Below are 25760 nucleotides of genomic sequence, written 5' to 3'. Positions count from 1 at the left end.
CCGAGTTGTAGGGGAAAATATGTGTATGGGCGGGGCAAGTCAATCCGGGAAATTGCTGACCCCCAATGTAAACCCTAAAGGATTTCAAACATGGCGGAGGTAGGAAGGAAACTAATAAATATTCGGGATAATAAAAATGTTTTGTTTATTTATAGAGTTGATTCTGGCGGGTGCACAGGTCCCAAATGAGAAGCAAAAAATATGTCCTAAAAATACGGAGAAGAGATATACATTTTTAAATGTTAAACTAGTCGCGTTTCCATAAGTTGTATTTTTCAAACTTCAGTTTAGCGATGCTGGCTAGCTTCGTAACTAAGCTATCTAGCTATAGTTGGCAGACTGCTAGCGTTAACGTTACCCACTCGAAAATATAGAATTTTATATTTAGAGTGCTATTGTAGACCTGGTGGTATTCTGCATATTGAAAACGAAGCTAGGTGGCTAACTATTTGAATAACTAACTTAGCTAGCTAAAGTTAGCTGAGGCAGAGGCTAGCAAATAGCTAACGTTAGCTAGCTAATCATTCATACCTAAGTGTCTACATTGTGAGAACAACCCACTTGTTTATCAAAAACTACGTTAGCGCTCTCCTGAAATTGATGATATGACTTGTTTCAATGAAGGCCTGATCAGAGTTCTCTCCGTACTAGAACCAGCTAACGTTAGCTACAGTAATGTCTATTCTACCTTGGCGTTGGCCAACAAGGAGCCAGGCATAAGTTTCAGGCGCGCTTTTAGTTTGACTTCCACTTCCATCCACTACCCAGACTGATGATCAGTTTGCTGTATTGTAGGTAGTTCATATTCATGTTTTTGTTCAGGCCTAGGTTGCCTGGAGACAATCTTAACCTCATCCAGAAAACAGCATAATTCACTGACAGTATCTCTGAACCGTAAAGTTATAGCAAAGCTACATGTTTTGGCATCAACCGTACTTGTGTATCGGTATCTGGTTGTGACTAATTGTGTTTTGTGTTTTAGCCCTCCATTGGGAGTACGAGCCCAGGTAAATATTGTTGTATTACAACTGAGAGAAAGGTATATGCTCATTGATATGTTCATTTTAATCCCTCATTAAATCATTAACATGCCTGCTTCTACACTTGCATTGCTTGCTGTTTGGGGTTTTAGGATGGGTTTCTGTACAGCACTTTGAGATATCAGCTGATGTAAGAAGGGCTTCATAAATACATTTGATTTGAAGTAAAATTGTGCTGAACACACCACGCTAACCACATTTCGATCCACCGTTTTTATGCGAGTAGTCATACCATATAAATAATAATCGTGACAGTAGTGATGGATTAGTGGTTCCCAAACTGTGGGGCGCACGAGGGGCTGCCAACAATAGGGATGTGAACAGCTTCCATTTTTTCTATTGGTCACATACACATATTTAGCAGATGTTATCGCAGTTATCGAGGGTGTATCGAAATGCTTGTGTTCCTAGCTCCAACAGTGCAGTAGTATCTAACAATTCACAACAATACACACATCTAAAAGCAAAATAATGGAATTAAGAAATATATAAATATTAGGGTGTGCAATGTCGGCATGTCATTGACTAGAATACAGTATATACATATGAAATGAGTAAAGCAGTATGTAAACATTATTAAAGTGTTGTTCTGTTATTAAAGTGGCCAGTGATTCCATGTACATAGAGCAGCAGCTTCTAAAGTGCAGGGTTGAGTAACCAGGTGGAAGGCCATCAGACTGCTATTTAACAGTCTGATGGCCTTGCGATAGAAGCTGTTTTTCAGTCTCTCAGTCCCAGCTTTGATGCACCTGTCATGGCTTTCTGGATGATAGTGGGGTGAACAGGCTGTGGCTCGGGTGGTTGATGTCCTTGATACTCTTTTTGGACTTGCAGTGATGTCGGGTGCTGTAGGTGTCTTGGAGGGCAGGAAGTGTGCCCCCGGTAATGCGTTGGGCAGACCACACCACCCTCTGGAGAGTACTGCGGTTTGTGTCATGAACAGTGTTTGTGCCCATAGAAATACAGTGAGGGAAAAAAGTATTTGATCCCCTGCTGATTTTGTACGTTTACCCACTGACAAAGAATTGATCAGTCTATACTTTTAATGGTAGGTTTATTTGAACAGTGAGAGACAGAATAACCACAAAAATATCCAGAAAAACGCATGTCAAAAATGTTATAAATTGATTTGCATTTTAATGAGGGAAATAAGTATTTGACCCCCTCTCAATCAGAAAGATTTCTGGCTCCCAGGTGTCTTTCATACAGGTAACGAGCTGAGATTAGGAGCACACTGTTAAAGGGAGTGCTCCTAATCTCAGTTTGTTACCTGTATAAAAGACACCTGTCCACAGAAGCAATCAAACAATCAGATTCTAAACTCTCCACCATGGCCAAGACCAAAGAGCTCTCCAAGGATGTCAGGGACAAGATTGTAGATCTACACAAGGCTGGAATGGGCTACAAGACCATTGCCAAGCAGCTTGGTGAGAAGGTGACAACAGTTGGTGCGATTATTCGCAAATGGAAGAAACACAAAATAACTGTCAAACTCCCTCGGCCTGGGACTCCATGCAAGATCTCACCTCGTGGAGTTGCAATGATCATGAGAACGGTGAGGAATCAGCCCAGAACTACACAGGAGGATCTTGTCAATGATCTCAAGGCAGCTGGGACCATAGTCACCAAGAAAACAATTGGTAACACACTACGCCGTGAAGGACTGAAATCCTGCAGCGTCCGCAAGGTCCCCCTGCTCAAGAAAGCACATATACATGCCCGTCTGAAGTTTAATGAACATCTGAATGATTCAGAGGACAACTGGGTGAACGTGTTGTGGTCAGATGAGACCAAAATGGAGTTCTTTGGCATCAACTCAACTTGCCGTGTTTGGAGGAGGAGGAATGCTGCCTATGACCCCAAGAAACCATCCTCACCGTCAAACATGGAGGTGGAAACATTATGCTTTGGGGGTGTTTTTCTGCTAAGGGGACAGGACAACTTCACCGCATCAAAGGGACGATGGACAGGGCCATGTACCGTCAAATCTTGGGTGAAAACCTCCTTCCCTCAGCCAGGGTATTGAAAATGTGTCGTGGATGGGTATTCCAGCACGACAATGACCCAAAACACACGGCCAAGGCAACAAAGGAGTGGCTCAAGAAAAAGCACATTAAGGTCCTGGAGTGGCCTAGCCAGTCTCCAGACCTTAATCCCATAGAAAATCTGTGGAGGGAGCTGAAGGTTCGAGTTGCCAAATGTCAGCCTCGAAACCTTAATGACTTGAAGAAGATCTGCAAAGAGGAGTGGGACAAAATCCCTCCTGAGATGTGTGCAAACCTGGTGGCCAACTACAAGAAACATCTGACCTCTGTGATTGCCAACAAGGGTTTTGCCACCACGTACTAAGTCATGTTTTGCAGAGGGGGTCAAATACTTATTTCCCTCATTAAAATGCAAATCAATTTATAACATTTTTGACATGCGTTTTTCTGGATATTTTTGTTGATATTCTGTCTCTCACTGTTCAAATAAACCTACCATTAAAATTACAGACTGATCATTTCTTTGTCAGTGGGCAAACGTACAAAATCAGCAGGGGATCAAATACTTTTTTCCCTCACTGTAGATGTGGTGTACGGGGGTGGTGAGAGATATTCACCAATGCTGGAAGATGGGCCTGGTTGAAGCAGTTTAGGAACCCCTGATAGAAACAGGAAGTTTCTGTACAATTTTTATAAATGCCGACAGATAATTTGTTCGTTCGACATGGTGGGATCTTTTTGTGTCAGTAAAATGTATTTTGCGAGAATAAGTGGTGGAACCTTGGAGTCAAACGATGATATGGTGTGTGGTCCTCCCACTACGAATCGGGAAAGAAACCATACAGTTTATTAGGCTACAGATGAAATAAGTTATGAACTTCTCAGGCTGGTGAAAGTGCAAGGTGATGAGCTTGATGCTCCTTTCCAATAAGTATCGAGGGTCTTATTCTGTTGACATGATCGATGCTTGACTGCCGTTTGATAAGAAAAAATATTCTTGCTCTTTGCCATAACAATCTCATGTAGACTAGCCTGCCCGCGCTGTATCGGCGAGCTGTTGCCTAGAGCGCACATGCCAAGACCAGAGTAAGCACATTTGCTATTTACCGCAACAGTTCGTGACTAAACTATCGGTGGAGTTGAAAATGCGATGGAAACACATTGAACTTTAGATTTTTATTCAGTATATGAAAATATACATTCAGCAGATTTTTATCTGCAGAAAGTCCGTTTGGTGGTAACGCACCACTGGTGGGAAAATTTGCATATTTTCTTTATGCGACTTTTAGAATATTTGCCTGAATCTGTCACCAATTGGATGGAAACCTAGCTTATGTCATAATATTGTTTGTTATAAATCATGTAGCACTTTATCAAGTGTCTCCTCAGTTTCCCGGTGTGTTTTTTCCTTAGGAGGTTCAGCAGACGACTGTGAGTTTGATCCTTCAGCAGATATGCTCATTCACGACTTTGACGACGAACGCACACTGGAAGAGGAGGAGATGCTCGAGGGAGAGACCAACTTCAGCAATGAGATTGACGACCTTGCACGGGTGCGTCTCAGCATAATCTCTTCTTGTGGTTTGAAAGTTATCCAGGGTCCTATTCATTAGGCACTGATCGGAAGACGATGGACTGAAACAGGGAGGGACTACCCAAACTTGTCCAATAAGAAACACTTGTTTTACGTTGCAGAGCGTTTCGCTGCAGTGAATGCTCTAATGAATACAACCCTGGGAACAGTAACCTTTTAGTTATAGATATTGACTATTTGACCCGTTATTGTAACGTTATACCAGTGATTTATGTCAGAAGGAAACACTCACATATTGATCATGTGAAGCTAGCTAGTCTGTTAGGTGTAATCCACTAAATCCCGTGTGCAACAAAAGTTGTTTTATTTGTGCCATAGGAGGGAGAGATGCCCATTCATGAGTTGTTGAGTATGTACGGATACGGCGGTGGTTCACCTGCAGATGAAGAAGATGAGGAAGACCTAGAGGATGACGAGTTAGAGGATGACGAAGAGGAGGAAGAGGAGGAGCTGGACAATGATGAAAGCAGCAGAAGCACTGGTGAGCTGAAGAGGAGTAAGGTGGGTGCCATGAATCTCCTGAAATAACAGGGATAGCAATCAACACACTCATAAAGAAGGAATGCTTGTTTGCACCTTATTGCACTAATTTGATTGTTATAAATCAGTACTACACATTCTGTAGCCAACTAAGTTTACATATTTAGTCAGAAATGTATACGACACTGAACAAAAATATAAACGCAACATGTAAAGTGTTAGTCCCATGTTTCATTGGCTGAAATAAAAGATCCCAGACATTTTCCATATGCACAAAAAGTGTATTTCTCAAAAATGTTGTGCACAATTTGTTTACTTTATTAGTGAGCATTTTTCTTTTGCCAAGATAAACCATCGACCTGACGGGGGGCACATCAAGAAGCTGATTAAACAGCATGATCATTACACAGGTTCACCTTGTGCTCAGGACAATAAAAGGCCACATTAAAATATGCAGTTTTATCACAACACAATGCCACAGATGTCTCATGTTTTGAGGGAGTGTGCAATTGGCATGCTGACTGCAGGAATGTCCACCAGAGCTGTTGCCAGAGCATTGAATGTTCATTTCTCTACCATAGGCCACCTGCAACGTCGTTTTAGAGAATTTGGCAGTACGTCCAACCGGCCTCAACGTTGTGAACAGAGAGCCTCGTGGTGGTGGTGGGGTTATGGTATGGGCAGACATAAGCTACGGACAACAAACACAATTGCATTTAATCAATGGAAATTTGAATGCACAGAGTTACTGGGACGAGATTCTGAGGCCCATTGTCGTGCCATTCATCCGTTGCCACCACCTCATGTTTCAGCATGATAATGCATGGACCCATGTAAGAATCTGTACACAATTCCAAGCAGCTGAAAATGTCCCAGTTCTTCCATGGCATGTGTACTCGCCAGACATGTCACCCGTTAAGCATGTTTGGGATGCTCTGGATTGACGTGTACGACAGCGTGTTCCAGTTCCCGCCAATATCCAGCAACTTCGTACAGCTATTGAAGAGTGAGACAACACACCACAGGCCACAATCAACAGCCTGATCAACTGTATGCGAATGACATGTGTCATGCTGCATGAGGCAAATGGTGGTCACCAAATACTGACTGGTTTTCTGATTCACACTTCTATCTTTTTTTAAGGTATCTGTGACCAACAGATGCATATCTGTATTCCCAGTCATAAAATCCATAGATTTGGGCCTTACGAATTTATTTCAAATGACTGATTTCGTTATATGAACTGTAAGTCAGTAAAATCTTTGAAATGCGTTTATATTTCTGTTCAGTATAGTTACAAATCTGCTGATAGTATTTAAAATGCTGATCATACTTAAAACATGCACGCATGACTGCTAAATGGCATATATTATTATATGAATGAATGAATGGCAATTTTGTTGTTTCACAGGGGCGTTTTTGACTAATGCACCATTGATGACTAATCTGTGTATAACTCCGTGATGTGTGTGTGTTCAGACCGAGAGGGTGAAGATCTCTTCAGGACTGGGGAACGAGAACCAGTTGTCCAACGAGGGTCACACGCGCTCCGTCAAATCCCACTGCACGGCAGAGCTGATACGTGGATCACAGAAGCTCAAGTACTTTCAAAGTATGCACCTTTGCTTCCCTCACGAGCAATGTTTTTTTTGTTTGTCTTGTATTGGATAGTTTGTGAGATCTTGTTCTATGTGTTTTAACCCAGTGGTTCAAAATGAGAACTAATATGTGTCAGTAACCAGGTTTCCATCCAACCTTTTTATGTGCGTAAAGTACATGTAGGATAAACATTTTATCTGTAACAAATACATTTGGTGGGAAAAGGCGCATAGTGTTTATGCGGATTTTAGAATATTCACGTGAAATTCTATCGCCAATTCGGATGGAAACCTAGCTAGTGAAAAGAGTCAAAATGACAAATTTTGTTTCAGATAATGATGCAGAGGAAGAATCAGAAGACGAAGATTATGTCCCTTCCGATGATTGGAAAAAGGTAAATATATTGTTTTTTTTATTATTGTTTAAGCATTCGTTAGATATGGTAGTTCTAACCTTAAAGACATGTTATTCATTTGAATCACACTTTCGATTTGTGAAACTTAACCATGTTTGTTTGACCTGGACAGGAAATCATGGTTGGTTCCATGTATCAGGCTGAAACGCCCTCTGGCCTTTGTAAATATAAAGACAATGAGAAAGGTAAGACGTTATGTTTGCAATTACAATGCACTAATTAAGTTCAAGTGAAATATCTTCCAATCACAGAGGTAAATGGGAAATAAAATGTATTTTTTTCCTTCTCTCCTTCTCCCCCTCTCTTTTGTTCACACGTTCCAGTATATGAAAATGATGACCAGCTTTTATGGGACCCTGAGTTCCTTCCCGAGGGAAAGGTTGTGGAGTTTTTGACGGAGGCGTCAAAACGAACAGGAGAGGAGAAGGGAGTGGATGCCATCCCCGAGGGATCCCATATCAAAGACAATGAGCAGGTATGAAGACCACCACAGTCGAGCCGACTGGCATCCAGGCTTGTGTTCAGTAGGGCACACCATAGAAAAACGATTCGCAACGGAAATCTTTGTTTATTGGAAAAGTTTAAGCCTTCACATTTCACTTTAACTTTATGCCACCTAGAGTTGAAGTCGGAAGTTTACATACACTTAGGTTGGAGTCATTAAAACACTTTTTCAACCACTCCACACATTTCTTGTTAACTAACTATAGTTTTGGCAAGTCGTTTAGGACATCTAATTTGTGCATGACACCAGTCATTTTTCCAACAATTGTTTACAGACAGATTATTTCACTTATAATTCACTGTATCACAATTCCAGTGAGTCAGAAGTTTACATACACTAAGTTGACTGTGCCTTTAAACAGCTTGGAAAATTCCAGAAAATTATGTCATGGCTTTAGAAGCTTCTGATAGGCTAATTGACATAATTTGAGTCAATTGGAGGTGTACCTGTGGATGTATTTCAAGGCCTACCTTCAAACTCAGTGGGAAATCAAAATAAATCAGCCAAGACCTCAGAGAAGAAAATTGTAGACCTCAACAAGTCTGGTTCATCCTTGGGAGCAATTTCCAAACGCCTGAAGGTACCACGTTCATCTGTACAAACAATAGTACGCAAGTATAAACACCATGGGACCACACAGCCGTCATTCCGCTCAGGAAGGAGACGTGTTCTGTGTCCTAGAGATGAACGTTCTTTGGTGCGAAAAGTGCCAATCACAGAACAACAGCAAAGGACCTTGTGAAGATGCTGGAGGAAATAGGTACAAAAGTATCTATATCCACAGTAAAACAAGTCCTGTATCGACATAACCTGAAAGGCCTCTCAGCAAGGAAGAAGCCACTGCTCCAAAACCGCCATTAAAAAAGCCAGACTACGGTTTGTAACTGCACATGGGTACAAAGATTGTACTTTTTGGAGAAATGTCCTCTGGTCTGATTAATCAAAAATAGAACTGTTTGGCCATAATGACCATTATGTTTGGAGGAAAAGGGGGGAGGCTTGCAACCCGAAGAACACCATCCCAATCATCAAGCATGGGGGTGGCAGCATCATGTTGTGGGGGTGCTTTGCTGCAGGAGGGACTGGTGCACTTCACAAAATAGATGGCATCATGAGGAAAGGAAAATTGTGGATATATTGAAGCAACATCTCAAGACATCAGTCAGGAAGTTAAAGCTTGGTCACAAATGGGTCTTCCAAATGGACAATGACCCCAAGCATACTTCCAAAGTTGTGGCAAAATGGCTTAATAAGGACAACAAAGTCAAGGTATTGGAGTGGCCATCACAAAGCCCTGACCTCCATCCTATAGACAATTTGTAGGCAGAACGGAAAAAGCTTGTGCGAGCAAGGAGGCCTACAAACCTGACTCAGTTACACCAGCTCTGTCAGGAGGAATGGGCCAAAATTCACCCAACTTATTGTGGGAAGCTTGTGGAAGGCTAGTAGCCAAAACGTTTGACCCAAGTTAAACAATTTAAAGGCAATGCTACCAAATAATAATCTGACCCACTGGGAATGTGATGAAAGAAATTAAAGCTGAAATAAATCATTCTCTCTACTATTATTCTGACAATTCACATTCTTAAAATAAAGTGGTGATCCTAACTGACCTAAGACAGGGAATTGTTACTAGGATTAAATGTAAGAAATTGTGTAAAACTGAGTTTTTAAATGTATTTGGCTAATGTGTATGTAAACTTCTGACTTCAACTGTACTAAACAAGCACCATTACCATAAAGACTTCAGTGTGCACTATTGTCTGTAACTGTCTTCTTTACAATGTTGTCTTTCCACAGGCGCTTTATGAGTTGGTCAGGTGTGAATTTGACACAGAGGAAGCTTTAAGAAGACTGAAGTTTAATGTGAAGGCAGCTAGAGGTAAGACCAGCAGTGAAATGATTTGAACTTTCTCTTGATTTCAGTCAAGACATCTGGCATATTTTCTCGTAATTATCTCACCAGGCATGTACTTTCCTTGGGTTACTTGGGTCCTGGCTTTTGTTTGTGTCTTGTTCATAGCATCCTACGCCTGGGACCTGTAACATTTTCATAGTTTTTATGATATTTTATTTGAATGCAGCAGTTGTCATGATAACTCTTTCCCTCTGTCACAGAAGAGCTGTCTGTGTGGACAGAAGAAGAATGTCGATATTTTGAGCAAGGACTAAAAGCTTATGGGAAAGACTTTAATTCAATACAAGCCAACAAGGTAAGCTATGTTTATCTTAGAGATATCCTATTATATTTGCTACAGTATTTGATTGAAAAGTATATTGACATTTAAGAATAATACTAATCTTCATGTTGATTTGAGAGTTGCATATGATGTGTTTTTTAAAGCAATCAGGGTTGGGGTCAATTCCATTTGAACCTCATTCAACTTTCGTGAGGAATCGAAAATCAGTTTATGAATTGAAAAGCTACTCCTACTTTTTCATATATATATATTTTTTTCAATTCACAAATTGCATTTCGACTCATCCATCATAGACTTGACTGGGGAGTTGAAATTGAATTGAGTCCAGCTCTGGAAGGCGAAGGTAATAATGGCTATCTCGTTGTCTGCTGATATTACATTTTTCAGGTGAGAACTAGGTCAGTAGGAGAATGTGTGGCCTTTTATTACATGTGGAAGAAGTCTGAGCGTTATGATTTCTTTGCACAGCAAACCAGGCTGGGGAAAAGGAAATACAACCTTCACCCCGGTGTCACGTAAGTATTTTCACCAGACCAAGTACTTTTCAAATGCTTTCACAAATCTTTTAAACATTTGATTACGTCAACAAATGTGTTATGTTATACAATTCAATATATTATAGATTTTGACTTACCTGATTTCAGATCTATTTTAAACATATAACGAAGAGCATATGGGTCTTTCTATAAATAATTGGGCCAGTGTGTGACATTAGGATCAACATTTTAAAACGGTTTGAAACAACATGAAAAAATATTTGTATGCCGTTCCACGTGTACTTAGAGGAATATATGCGAATTGGCCCATAACTCCACCTATACAACATAGGCATAGGACTATACGTCCTTTAAGCAGGATTCATACAGACATTGGCAAGTCAAATTCAAGGACTATCAGGGACTTCAATCACTTAATTGTAATTTAAGGACCTCAATGTTATACAATTGTACATATAGGGCCTAATAGATAACCCCCCCCCCCCCCACAAAAAAATAAAGTATTAAAATGTATCTAAAAGGCCATTACCACTTTGAGAATAATGGATATTTTTAGGCATTGCCAATGCATTGATATTCAAATGATTATTACATTCTAAAATATGTGAGAATAATATTGATTTGCGTGGCGATCTTCATGTGGCCGACGCAGGCACACATAATAAACCATGAATAGCGGCAGCATTAATCTCACTTTCGCTGTTTTTATCATGAGAAAGCGACCAAAAACCAGGTACCTTTTGTAATAGAAGGATCTGTATGGAAAGCGAAGTTGAAGCCAGCATTAGATGTTGTCGTCCTAATTATAACCGTACGTGCTTTTAAAACGCAACGGAGTAGTGCGAAACCCTTCAATTAAAGAGGCGGGAAACATGAACGCGTCCACAAAGACTGATCAAAAATGAAATCACAGATAATTATAAGGGAGCATGAGAACTTATCATTTATGACTTTTCAAGCATGAAATTGAGGCAATGTCTGATTTTCAAGGTAGGCCTATTCCAGTACTTGAATTTCTGAATTCAAGGTAGGCTACTTCAAGCGACTTGTATTGTTTAAAATTGCGGGTGTAACATGGAATCCAACATGTGTCATGTTATTTAATTACCAGATCATATTGTGAAGTAGACTACTACGTCATTTGTCATTATATCCAGAATAATTAATAGGAATAGCGCTGGTTGTTGCGCAACAGTCTATCCTACACAATTGCGCCCAGTAGACTCGGGTGTCAAATCCGAGGCACAAAACATGATCTCATTACCTTCGTACTTTCTCTGTTAAATGCAACGAGACCCGGTTGTAAATCAAGCAGACTACAACAGATGAACATCAATTTGCTAGGGATATTAGATCCAACGTGTATCCAGGCGCCACTGTCTTCACCGACGTAACAAATTAGACAAATATTCTTGACATTCCTTGCGAACACCTTTTTTCCAGGACTTGGGCTGTGTTGTTGCATCGCGTGCGCTATCACAACAGCTGTTCGTCACTTGACTGTCATTCAGAAATGTTCTCCCCGTAACATGAGACACGAAACGTTACGTAGTTACACTGGATTGATTTCTGAGATCCCTATACAAAAAGCTGTCTCGACAACTAGATCCAGGATTTTTACAGGGTTCAAGTACAATGTCTAATTTAACTGATTGATGCTTAATATATTATATAACGACAACTTACACTGCCATAAATGCAAGGACAGAAAACTTTTGTCACACGATTTTGGTTTTAAATGAATTTGTGAATTGTGTTTAATATAGATGTTTCCCCTTTACAGTGCCTGTTGTTACAGCCTGAACTCAAAATGGATTTTCTCACATCTACACAAAGTACCCCCATAATGACAAATTGAAAACATGTTTTTAGGAATTTTTGCAAATGTATTGAAAATGAAATACAGATCTCATTTTCACACCCCTGAGTCAATGCTTAGTAGAAGCACCTTTGGCAGCGATTACAGCTGTGAGTCTTTCTGGGTAAGTCTCTTATTAAGAGCTTTGCACACCTAGATTGTTCAACATTTGCCCACTTATTCTATTCAAAATTTTACAAGCTCTGTCAAATTGGTTGTTGATCATTGCTAGACTACAATTTTCAGGTCTTGCCATAGATTTTCAAGTAGACTGAAGTCAAAGCTGTAACTCGGTCACTCAAGAACATTCACTGTCTTCTTGGTAAGCAACTCCAGTGTAGATTTTACCTTGTGTTTTAGGTTATTGTCCTCCTGAAAGATGAATTCATCTCCCAGTGTCTGGTGGAAAGCAGACTGAACCAGGTTTTCCTCTAGGATTTTGCCTGTGCTTAGCTCCATTCCATTTCTTTTTTTATCCTGAAAAACGCCCCGTCCTTAATGATTACAAGCATAACCATAACATGATGCCGCCACCACTATGCTTGAAAATATGGAGAGTGGTACTCGATAATGTGTGTAATTGGATTTTCCCCAAATATAACACTTTGTATTCAGGACCAAAAAAATAAATGCTTTGCCACATTTTTTTGCAGTATTACTTTAGTGCCTTGTTGCAAACAGGATACATGATTTGGAATATTTGTATTCTGTACAGCAGGGGTATTCAACACTTTTTCAACAATGAAAAAAATGCAGTGGAACTGGCTTCAAGGTCCAGAGTTGATTTAAGGCTGTACAGGCTTCCTTTTCATTCTGTCATTTTAGGTTAGTATATCACAGCCATTAAACTCTGTTTTAAAGTCACTGTTGGCCTCATGGTGAAATCCCTGAGCAGTTTCCTTCCTCTCTGGCAACTTCACCATACTCAAAGGGATATTCATTGTCTGCTTTTTTCCCCATCTTTACCCATCTACCAATAGTTGCCCTTCTTAGCGAGGCATTGGAAAACCTCCCTGGTTTTTGTGGTTGAATCCATTTCAAATTCACTGCTCTACAGAGGGACCATACAATTATCTGTATGTGTGGGATACAGAGATGAGGTAGTCATTCAAAAATCATGTTGATGCAATTTATTACGTGACCTTAAGCAAATTTTTACTCTTGAACTTATTTAGGCTTGCCAAAACAAAGGGGTTGAGTACTTATTGACTCAAGACATTTCAGCTTATTTTTATTTGTAAAAATTTCTAAAAACATAATTCCACTTTGACATGGGGTATTGTGTGTAGGCCAGTGACGACAAAATCACAACAAAATGTGGAAAAAGTTAAGGGGTGTGAAAGCCTCACTGGTACCCTAGTTTAGAGAAAGACCCATATTCAATGAAATGTAACTTGTCATGAATGGGTGTGATAACCTTTGTTTTGTGAACCATACCCACTGTTGACACTGTTCTAGGGGTATGAATCAAATATCCTTTTAACACTATAGCGCTATGCTGGTAGGCTGTAGTTGATGCTGACTGTGTGGTTGGTTGTTTACCCCGTGTGTCTCAGGGACTACATGGACCGGCTGCTAGATGAGACGGAGAGCGTCACTTCCAGCCGGGCGGCCTCGCCCCCTCCCACCACCTCAAACAGTAGCACCAGCCACTCTGAGAGGGAGGACGGCAGCAGCAGCCACAACGGTAAGGGAGAAATATACTCAGGGAACATGAAATACTGTTAAAACGACTAAGAACATATGTGAATTCTTGTGAAGACCCTACATATATTCATGACGTCAGCAGCTCACTCTTATCTTTCCTCCAATAGGTGTAGTGAGTCAAAACTCTGGCTCTGGAGAAGGTTCTCAATCGTCCACGGTGGCGAATGAAGTCGAAGCAGAACCCTCCCAGTCCACTGACGACCACCCCTGTCTGGACGCTTTCCCTGCTCCCACCGCCTCGGACAATGACTCCAACGGCTGCGAGGCGGCGGCCGTCGTGCCCAGCCACAACAGGAACGGCTCCCTGGAGCCCCACCGTGCCGACGGTCACTACGATGAAGACGCGCTCCTCTATGACAGGCCGGCCAAGAGGTGCCGGACGGAGGCGGAGTCACTGGAACAGGGGGAGCCGGAACCCTCCAGAACATCGACGACACTCCAGCAGGAGGACTGATGATAGATGACGACCCCTTCTCAGAGGTCAAAGGGCACAGAACCAAACCTTTAAAAACCATGGTCGTATTAATTAGTGCACACGGAAGCAAAACATTTCGCAACGGAAAACTAGCATTTCTTATTGGACAAGTTCAGGTAGTCCATCCCTGTTTTCGTCCGTTTAGTGGCTAATGAATACGACCCGTACTAACCAACCAAACCCAGCTGGGCCACACCAGCAAACGGAGGGAGGGCAGCCCTGCCTCGTCCCCCATCCAGCAAAACCTCCAACGCTCCACACATCCAAAGTACCACAGTTCCTGAACTCCTACCACATTCTACTCATTCTCCTTATTCCCTTTTTTGGAGACCGATCTCAAATTTGTACGCTCAATGCTTTTTTCCTATTTGTATTAGAATAAAAATCGTCTGTGATATTTTTTTACGTGAAATATATTTATATATTTTTTAAGGAAATGTATGATTGATGGGTATTTGCTGTCCTAGCCATTTGAAACCAGAAAATCGAAGGGGTGGTGTTGTATGTAGAGGGTTCTAGGTCCTCGACAGGGCAATAGATAAGCAGGCAGATTGGCGCTGTTGCAGGCACACTAAGTTGCACTTTCATCCTTTGTTGATATTGAGTGGTTAACGCAACACTGCTGAATGACATCATTGCTTATTTGAAACACGATTCCCCCATATGCCATAACCATGGACATTTTTTTTAATTGCAAGAAATGAACCAATGGGTGTCTGTCCCGAGGTTTGTTTGTGTAAAGCGTCTGACATCAGTGATGTCCTGTGGAACGCTATATTTTTATTTTATTAGGCTTTCATATTGTTTTGTTTTTCGATTTTAGACAGTAAGTACACGTGTAAAGTTTGTATAGATTTTGTTGTACAATTATACTTTTTGATAACCGTGTCTAATCTGTCTGTTTTATGGTCTCTCGTAAGCCTCCTCTCCTTGTTGCTCCGAGCAGAGCTGTTCTAAAGGAGTCATTATTTCCCAGGCCCATTTTTTCACCTAGTGCATTTGGACATTTTTTGCAGCAAGAAGATGTTTGACAATGACTCCATGTTAAAAGAGAGATGTGATGCTTTTTGAAATCGGAGACTGGTACCAGTAATGTTTCTTCTCACCTGCCATTACCTGCAAAGTTTCATGATGGCCTCTAAGCAAGCTCTTATTACGAATTGTAATTAAAGAACTTGACTGTAAGCTTCAAATGTGAAGGACCTCCATTTAGTTTCTGTGGAGGTTTTTTTAATAACAGGACATTGTTTTGAGAACTTGATTTTGTTACAGTAGCCTTTGGTCTACATTCACAAATGGTAAAATAAAATTGTTGATTAGTGTATACCAAGACGGGCTGTGACAACAGTGGCTATATTTAATAAATGTATTCAGACTGGTGACCTGTTATTTCATGTTTTTACTGTGGCCTAACTGCAAAATAGGCACTTTAATGATAAAATTGATTTAAATTATGTGGGGAAGTTTTCATACATTTCTCACCAGTGTGACAGGAAATTAAACCTAGCAATATTTCAAATGTTGAAATATGCATGTAACCAACATTTGAGGTTTACAATGTTGAACATAGTAAAAAATGTCAAGCGCTTTGCTTAGAAATTAGGTTCACAAAAACATTTTTGAATAAACAAAGTATCAAATGGCTCACTGCATAGTGTAAAAAAATGTTGTGGCAATGTGAATAAACAAGTCGATAATCAGAGGCACATTATCAACAAGTACATTGCAGAACCGACAAAAGGCAATTTCCCAGAAGTTTGTGAAGATAGCATTCATGCTAAACACTGCAGATGTCGGCTCAAGAGGAAAAACATTTACAGTACTGTGTCTTATTGAATTCCGGCCATAGTTACTGCATTTACTTGATTAGGCACAAATCTTCAATAACACTGATTCAGTCTTACGATAGTATGATTAAGAAAATGTTGAAATAGTGGCCAAAGGTAAATACATTTTCGACATACACGTACGTCTTACAAAGTCCAGCTCCAACCTTCCAGTGGCACCCCCATTTTAAGGTTTTTCTGTTGAAATGACAAGTAAACATTTCAGAAATGTCCATAAAGTGAAATTATGAATATTACTATGGCCATATATATAGAATAATATAGAATAGCATTAACTATGGACCAAATCTAGGATTTCAAGCACAGGCCTTTTTGCTATGCCAAGTATTAGCCAATGGGAAAGTTGAACACACTTTACATAACAGTACCATTTGGAGAGGAAAATAAAACATGTCAGACATTAATAACAATACCAAGTCCATTTGTTTTCACACACACAATTTCTAATCTAAATTTTCCTGGCTAATCTTTTCACTTCGCTTACTTGATTGTTCATCTGTGAATGTGATGTAGGAGTACACCAGACTGCCAGCAATGCTAGGGAGACAAAGAGAAGGATGCTCAAATTAAACTCTCACGGCATCTCTTCAGTCAATGACATAAGGAAAACCCCCATCACACTTCGGTATATGGGGCGTAGACCTGTCAGTAGCAATAGTCGGAAGTCGAAAAGAGAAGGGTCCGTACTTTCAGAATTAAGCTGAATGAAGAACATTCATTTACCTGATATTTAATCCAATGAAGTTGACCCAGGTGAAAATATAGTCTCCGCCAAAGACCATTCCAAGATACGTGACTAAAATATTCTGTGGAAAGTAGTAAGACAGCAGTCAATACTTTAGTCACGACAGTGTAGAACTACGTAAAGGCTGTGAGTGTAGTGTTGTAGTGATAAAAACAACTTAGTGATGGCTCACTTTAATACAGCCCACTATGGTGGTGGTCAATGCAGAGTTGTGCTGAGTGCAAAGCACAATGGAGTACATTAAAACAAAGCTGCCAAAACAGAGAACAAAAGACGTTATGAATTAATAATCCATATATAAACAATCTTGTTAAAACATGACTTATTTAATTCTGAAGCAATGTTGACACTAATTGGGGTTGACAATGTTGTGAGGCTTCTAGAAACTCTATGACAAGCGAATTGTCCAACTATAGGCTTATAACAAGAATACAATGCACAATATTAAAACTATTGTACAATGAATGACTCGTCCCAGACCATTATCGCAGTGAAATCTTATACCAGGTATACAGTGCATTCGGAAAGTACTCAGACCCGTTGACTTTTTCCACATGCTGTTACGTAACAGCCTTATTCTCAATCTACACACAATACACCATAATGACAAAGCGAAAAACAGGTTTTTGGAAATGTATTAAAAAACAGAAATACCTTATTTATATAAATTTTCAGACCCTTTGCTATGAGACTCAAAATTGAGCTCAGGTGCATCCTGTTTCCATTGATCATCCTTGAGATGTTTCTACAACTTGATTGAAGTCCATGTGTGGTACAGTCAATTGATTGGTCATGATTTGGAAAGGCACCCACCTGTCTATATAAGGTCCCCCAGTTGACAGTCCATGTCAGAGCAAAAACCAAGCCATGAGTCCAAGGAATTGTCTGTAGAGCTCCGAGACAGTATTGTGTCAAGGCACAGATCTGGGGGAAGGGTACCAAAACATTTCTGCAGCATTGAAGGTCCCCCAAGAACATAGTGGCCTCCATCATTCTTACATGAAAGAAGTTGGAACCACCAAGACTGTTCCTAGAGCTGGCCGCCCGGCCAAACTGAGCAATCAGGGGAGATGGGCCTTGGTCAGGGAGGTGACCAAGAACCCGATGGTCACTCTGACAGAGCTCTAGAGTTCCTCTGTGGAGATGGGAGAACCTTCCAGAAGGACAACCATCTCTGTAGCACTCCACCAATCAGGCCTTGATGGTAGAGTCAGACAAACTATTCCTCAGTAAAAAGGCACGACAGCCCCCTTGGAGTTTGCAAAAAGGCACCTAAAGGACTCTCAGACCATGAGAAACATGATTCTCTGGTCTGATGAAACCAAGATCGAACTCTTTGGCCTGAAAGCCAAGCGTCACGTCTGGAGGAAACCTGGCACCATCCCTACGGTGAAGCATGGGGGTGGCAGCATTATGGTGTGGGGATGTTTTTCAGCGGCAGGGACTGGGAGACTAGTAAGTATCGAAGGAAAGATGAACGGAGCAAAGTACAGCGAGATCCTTGATGAAAACCTGCTCCAGATCGCTCAGGACCTCTAACTGCGGCGAAGGTTCACCTTCCAACAGGACAACGACCCTAAACACACAGTCAAGACAACGCAGGAGTGGCTTCGGGACAAGTCTCGGAATGTCCTTGACGTGCCCAGCCAGAGCCCAGACTTGAACCCGATTGAACATCTCTGGAGAGATCTGAAAACAGCTGTGCAGCGACACTCCCCATCCAACCTGACAGAGCTTGAGAGGATCTACAAAGGAGAATGGGAGAAACCCCCCCAAATACAGGTGTGCCAAGCTTGTAGCATCATACCCAAGAAGACTCAAGGCTGCAATTCCTGCCAAAGGGGCCTCAATAAAGGGTCTGAATACTGTGATATTTTTTTAACTTTTTTAAACATTTGCAAAAATGTCTAAAAACCTGTTTTTGTCTTTGTTATTATGAGGTATTGTATGTACATTGAGGGAAAAAACTATTTCATCAATTTTTAAATAAGGCTGTAATGTAACAAAATGTGGAAAAAGTCAAGGGGTCTGAATACTTTCCAAATGTTATGAAAATATCAATACCCTCACCCCATAACACAGGAAAGCACAAACTGGAACAAAAACAGCATGTCCGACCACCCTTCAAACTCCAATGCCTTGGATAGAAACAGGAGAAACACCACAAACGTGGTCAGTTAACGGGTAACAACAATAGCCAGTAGATGTTTTTCACAGCACATAAGTTACACACAAACATGGCATGCAACGCACACAAGCAACAACCTCTTACCATTTGTAGATCCCCGGCGAAATGTGCATATGCCACTGTAGGGATGATCATAAATAAAGCGTTGTAATACAGCAGCCCATATTTGCCAAGCTCCTATGAACACATACATAGGTTGGGAAAAACATTAACACAACACACAATGGCAATACTTCAAATGGTGAGACCCAAAGGGGCTGAGGGTATCAAATTGACACAGACTGTGTTGTCCAAGTCTGTTTTTATATCAATATGTGTGTGGACCTACTGGACCACATTGTTTATAGATATACTGTACAGAATTCATGAATTGTCTCAATCGTTTGCACACATAACATAAAACATGAGTACCTGTACTGTAAATATATAGTGGGGTGGCCTCTCCCCATCTTTTATCATGCTCTAATACAAAATACAGAGGAACAAGTCAAGTATTCACAAAAAAACTGTTGGCCACTTACCTTGGAGTCAAGTTTCTGCTTCACATAGGCCCCATTGGCTGCAGTCAGAACATTGTTGAGCATTATGAAAACATAGCCTTGAAGATCAAAGGCCAAATCGGTGCTGTAACAGATTTTTACCAAATGAGAGATGGTTTTTTTCTTCCTTTCATGTATTTCCACACTAAATGGGGACAATTCCCTTTTCAACAGTTTAACTACATACTAGACTTTGCAATGGTAAACTGAACCTGCCGGGCGAGACACGCGCTTAAAGCAATCTGGCCTAGGCACCCTAAGAGCAAGCAAGCAAGTCAAATTCTTACCTCGCAGCTACAAAGGCTCCAAAGATCATGGCAAACACGGTTGCCTTGATAGGCTCAGAGAATGTCTTTCTGTGGGAAATGAAACATGTTATTCACCCAATGAAAAATCAAATGCAATCTTATTTTGACATTTCTAATATTGGTTTTTAATATTTGAAGAGGACTTACTTCAGTAGGATTCCCTCAGCCAACATGGTTAACAAAATAGAGAATCTTCTTAAAACTGTAAACATGGGTAGACTGGAAGAGGATAAAGGATACATACAATCATACCACTGTGTTCTTTATGAGTGATTCCTCATGAAACCAGGACAACAACAAAAATACCACGATTAACATTTTCACTAAATTAAATCCATAGAATGCTCCATCGGAGGAAGTATTGTTGACATATGATATAATTTGACAATTGTATCTAACGGCATAATTCAGAAATCATTTATTAACGTTGGTATATTTTTGACATTTTGGTCTTACCCAGGCCTCCTTTAAGTGTGTAGGTACTAGAAAGCAATCATTGGCACCTGCACTGTAATATGGCATATCAAAGTTCCAGAGCTACTTTTAGAGTTATGATCCAATTTGTTAGCATTACCCACGGAGTGAATGTGAAAATGGATTCAAAATGTTCACCCTCTGCTGGTGATTAGCAGGATGTGCAATGATACAAGTAAAAGGAGGGCTGTGATTGCCTACTATGCCAATTTCTCTGTATAAAATGGGCCATAACTTTAAAACTCACTGAGATCCCACTCTGGAACTTTGATATTCCCATAGACTATATTCTGTTCAGCAATATATTGAAAAATATGCCAAATCCATGATGTTTTTCAAAATATTCATGTTTATTTTTTGATATTCATAAATGAATGTAATTTTTTTTTTTTAAATGCTATTGAAATCAAAAAACTACTCATACCACAGAGCAATTGGTAAAGCTTCATATGAACCAATTTTTGCTTTGTAGCATCTACAAATGAAACATTATGGAGTCTTAAAGGAGGCCTGGGTAAGGCCAAAATGTTAATGAAATTCAGCATACAGTATTTATTACTTATCACTTATGCTTTTAGATACAAATGTCAACAATCTTACCTACAAAGTACAATTTCTGTATTATTTTTTTTTTACCCTGTTTTCTCCCCAATTTCCTGGTATCCAATTGGTAGTTACAGTCTTGTCTCATCGCTGCAACTTCCGTATGGACTCCGGAGAGGCGAAGGTCAAGAGCCGTACGTCCTCCAAAAAACCAACCCAACCAAGCCGCAACTGCTTCTTGACATAATGCTCACTTAACCGGAAGCCAGCCACACCAATGTGTCGGAGGAAACACCGTGCACCTGGCGACCATGTCAGCGTGTGTAACGGATGTGAAATGGCTAGCTAGTTAGCGGGTACGCGCTAGTAGCGTTTCAATCAGTTACGTCACTTGCTTTGAGACTTAAGTAGGGTTTCCCCTTGCTCTGCAAGGGCCGCGGCCTTTGTGGAGCGATGGGTAACGACGCTTCGTGGGTGACTGTTGTTAATGTGTGCAGAGGGTCCCTGGTTCGAGCCCGGGTATGGGCGAGGGGACGGACTAAAGTTATACTGTTACATTGATGCTGTTGACCCGGATCACTGGTTGCTGCGGAAAAGGAGGAGGTTGAAAGGGGGGTGAGTGTAACGGATGTGAAATGGCTAGCTAGTTAGCGGGTACGCGCTAGTAGCGTTTCAATCAGTTACGTCACTTGCTTTGAGACTTAAGTAGGGTTTCCCCTTGCTCTGCAAGGGCCGCGGCCTTTGTGGAGCGATGGGTAACGACGCTTCGTGGGTGACTGTTGTTGATGTGTGCAGAGGGTCCCTGGTTCGAGCCCGGGTATGGGCGAGGGGACGGACTAAAGTTATACTGTTACACGTGCACTGCGCGTGCCCCGCCACAGGAGTCGCTAGTGCCCGATGGGACAAGGACATCCCTGCCGGCCAAACCCTCCCCTAACCCGGACGACGCTGGGCCAATTGTGCGACGCCCCATGGGCCTCCCGGTCGCGGTTGGCTGCGACAGAGCCTGAACTCAAACACAGAATCTCTAGTGGCACAGCTAGCACTGCGATGCAGTGCCTTCGACCACTGCGCCACCCGGGAGGCACACAAAGGACTATTCTATGGATTACATTTAGCAAAAATCCCCTAAATCATGGCCTTCTTTGTCCTAATTTAGTGAGGAATCACTCTTTATTTCTATGATATGAAGCATAAGTGGTGAATATTGAATATCAGGGTCAATGAAGAAGAAAGACGTCATACTTGAGTCGCTTGGTTCCTAGAAGTCCTGACACCTGATTCCCAACATACAGAAGCGGTAGGGGAAACATCTGCAAAGACAGAATAAAAGTCTACTATAGACACAGTAGTGCATGTTGAAACAGGCACACGGTTTCCATTGTCTGATGCAAGACTCAGTGTACATTCTACTCCCGAGAGAAACCATTGTTTATCTATTTCTGAGAGGGTCTATGGTGAGGAAAACAAAATACAGCTTGGGGCTATGTACCGCCCACTTTAAATGTTCACCAATTACTGTTTTGGACATTAGGTTGTATGTAAATGAAAGCAACAGAAGGGCCATTTAAACTGTAAAATTGAGCTCCCTTCAGCTTGAATAATGGGTTATATGGTGCATTTGGAAATTTAAGCAACAAAATGTATATGTACAATAGATTATAATAGTATGCTGCTGATATAGAAACGAATCATCATATCACCTTGTTTGGGATGCTCCTGTCCAAACCTGGAAATGTGATGACACCTATTGCCTTTGCGGCTCCTAGTACTAGTACTGTAGCCAGCATCTGGGGGGAAAAAATGTATGCAATAATGTATGCAATTTATAAGCAACTCTTCAATTGATGTAACTCATGAAGCGCATACTTACTTGACCGATCCCAACACATGTTGATGAGGGGAATCTGCAAACAAAAATTATTAAAAATGTGACTTCAGCAAATGCATACAGTATGACAAAGTAGGCTCCTATCATAACTATTATGGCCAGTATCAGAGGAAATTCCCATAGACTAATAGTACCATGTAGGAATGAAGACAGTTCTTTGGCAATAAAACATTACAGACATTTTATTCAGGGTAAAATAATCACAATGACAAGTTTGACATTCAAAGCAGTCAGTGTTTCTCTACATAAATCTGTGGTCAGCAAAAATCTTTAGATAATGTTTAATACTGTGAAAGTAAAGTACCAGTCAAAAGTTTGGACACACCTACTCATTCAAGGGTTTTTCTTTATTTGTACTGTTTTCTACATTGTAGAATAATAATGAAGACAACAAAACTATGAAATAACACATATCGAATCATGTAGTAATCAAAAAAAGTGTCAAAATATATTTATATTTGAGATTCTTCAAAGTAGCCACCCTTTGCCTTGATGACAGCTTTGCACACTCTTGGCATTCTCTCAACCAGCTTCACCTGGAATGTTTTTCCAACAGTCTTGAAGGAGTTCTCACATATGCTGAGCACTTGTTAGCTGCTTTTCTTTCACTGCGGTCCAACTCATCCCAAACCATCTCAATTGGGTTGAGGTCGGGTGATTGTGGAGGCCAGGCCATCTGCTGCAGCACTCCATCACTCTTCTTCTTGGACAAATAGCCCTTACACAGCCTGGAGGTGTGTTGGGTCATTGCCCTGTTGAAAAACAAATGATAGTCCCACTAAGTGAAAACCAGATGGGATGGTGTATCGCTGCAGAAAGCTGTGGTAGCCATGCTGGTTAAGTGTGCCTTGAATTCTAAATAAATCACAGACAGTGTCACCAGAAAAGCACCATCACAACTCCTCCCTTCTTCACAGTGGGAACCACACATGCGGAGATCCGTTCACCTACTCTGCGTCTCACAAAGACATGGCGGTTGGAACCAAAAATCTCAAATTTGGACTCATCAGACCAAAGGACAGATTTCCACCAGTCTAATGTCCATTGCTCGTGTTTCTTGGCCCAAGCAAGTCTCTTCTCATTGGTGTAATTTTGTAGTGGTTTCTTCCTTAGCAGTAATTCGACCATGAAGGCCTGATTCACACAGTCTCCTCTGAACAGTTGATGTTGAGATGTGTCTGTTACTTGAACTGTGAAGCATTTATTTGGGCTGCAATTTCTGAGGCTGGTAACTCTACTGAACTTATCCTCTGCAGCAAAGGTAACTCTGGGTCTTCCTTTCCTGTGGCAGTCCTCATGAGAGCCAGTTTCATCATAGCGCTTTATGTTTTTTGCGGCTGCACTTGAAGAAACTTTCAAAGTTCTTGAAATGTTCCAGATTGACTGACCTTCATGTCTTAAAGTAATGATGGACTGTTGTTTCTCTTTGCTTATTTGAGCTGTTCTTGGCATAATATGGACTTGGTCTTTCACCAAATAGGGCTATCTTCTGTATACCACCCCTACCTTGTCACAACACAACTGATTGGCTCAAACGCATTAAGAAGGAAAGAAATTCCACAAATTAAACTTACGGCACCCCTGTTAATTGAAATGCATTCCAGGTGACCACCCCATGAAGCTGGTTGAGAGAATGCCAAGAGTGTGCAAAGCTGTCATCAAGGTGGCTACTATGAAGAATCTCAAATATAAAATAAATTTAGATTTGTTTAACACTTTTTTGGTTACTACATGATTCCATATGTGTTATTTCATAGTTTTATTGTCTTCACTATTTTTCTACAATGTAGAAAATACAAACAAAATTAAAACCCTGGAATGAGATGTGTCCAAACGTTTGACTGGTACTGCATGTGTAAAACAGCTTTATGCCACACAACATTCAGCTACATTGACGTTGGTACCCCCGAGACCGAGTAAGCAAACAACCCCACTCTGTTTTTAGCACTTTCATTCGTGTCCAAAGTCCAACCAACTGCCCATGCATAGATTACTGTAGGCATACCTGTAACTGGTGAGGACGCTTTTGTTCACAACAACGATTAAAAACGAGCTCAGCCCGTAAAATCCGGCAGCAAAAAGTTTCAGAAACACGGCTGACCTCACGCTCTTCATCCCTTTACTGTCATTCTTGGATACTGAGCTTTTATCCGAGGTTTTCCCTTCAATTTGCACATGTTGACGTTTCCGAACTTCCGCCATAATTCACTAAATACTACGCTGTGACGATGTCAGAGGGGTTGTCTTCCAATGCGATAAGCATTGGGCTCGTTTGAGTGGTAAGGAGTGAGGTGCATCTGCGACAGCTAAAAGTCGGACACTGCAGTTGCTTTCCAACAGCAAGGCTAAGATCAACATGACAGTGTTAACATAGCTGCTATTGTTTATAAAAGTTTGTCTGAATAAATGTCAAAATACACTCAAACTGGAAACAATGTGTGTACAATTATTTGGTTAGAGAGAGGTCTCATATGACTTTTCATTTGTATTACCTGTAGCTTTATATTTGAATTGGTTCCTGTTTCAGTCACGTATTTAGACATTCACATCGGTCAAACAAAAGCACCCTAATAATTGGTTGACAAATAGGGCCTCCCACAATGCAGGTGATGGCTGCATGGTGCAGCGACTTCATCAAAAACTGCATGAGCTTTGATCACATTTTTGTAAAGTTCATGCAGTCGACATGTAGTCACAAGTCAGACAATTTTTCTAACCATAATGCAACACTTTGAAAGGCGGTGACCAACAATGGTCAATGACTTGACAAAAGTAATCCACTGGAACGTGTCCATTGCTACAATGTAGCCACCTTATAGTATGCAAAAGTGTCATGCCAGAATGTACCCAAATTGTTCTCAACTCCAAA

General features: G+C 40.9%; 2 protein-coding genes across 6 annotated transcripts; one reads left to right on the top strand and one right to left on the bottom strand.

The window, feature by feature from the left end:
- On the top strand, positions 1-15735 carry mier1b (mesoderm induction early response 1b, transcriptional regulator). Of its 5 annotated transcripts, none has more exons than XM_071362509.1 (13): positions 1-99; positions 983-1007; positions 4439-4578; positions 4938-5120; positions 6579-6711; positions 7031-7092; positions 7226-7298; positions 7437-7588; positions 9419-9500; positions 9740-9831; positions 10288-10334; positions 13731-13861; positions 13989-15735. In XM_071362509.1, the coding sequence occupies exons 1-13, from the start codon at positions 91-93 to the stop codon at positions 14333-14335; spliced, it is 1476 nt and encodes a 491-aa protein (XP_071218610.1). In that variant the 5' UTR covers positions 1-90; the 3' UTR covers positions 14336-15735. The 5 variants fall into 5 exon arrangements, with proteins under 5 accessions (XP_071218610.1, XP_071218606.1, XP_071218609.1 ...); XM_071362505.1 differs by having other exon boundaries at positions 10207-10334; XM_071362508.1 differs by having other exon boundaries at positions 9737-9831.
- Positions 15550-25432, bottom strand: LOC139551108 (nucleotide sugar transporter SLC35D2-like). Its single transcript, XM_071362513.1, has 13 exons — positions 24897-25432; positions 22874-22907; positions 22704-22790; positions 22246-22313; positions 20131-20202; positions 19963-20031; positions 19658-19760; positions 19221-19313; positions 19019-19086; positions 17121-17199; positions 16927-17009; positions 16688-16740; positions 15550-16380 (listed from the first exon to the last, which is right to left on the bottom strand). The coding sequence occupies exons 1-13, from the start codon at positions 25091-25093 to the stop codon at positions 16370-16372; spliced, it is 1017 nt and encodes a 338-aa protein (XP_071218614.1). The 5' UTR covers positions 25094-25432; the 3' UTR covers positions 15550-16369.
- Between the last annotated feature and the right edge of the window lie 328 nt (positions 25433-25760).

This window comes from Salvelinus alpinus, chromosome 23, assembly GCF_045679555.1.
Source record: "Salvelinus alpinus chromosome 23, SLU_Salpinus.1, whole genome shotgun sequence".
NCBI lineage: Eukaryota > Metazoa > Chordata > Actinopteri > Salmoniformes > Salmonidae > Salvelinus > Salvelinus alpinus.
The sequence above is the reverse complement of the archived record's forward strand: the minus strand, read 5'-3'. Positions and strand labels throughout refer to the sequence as shown.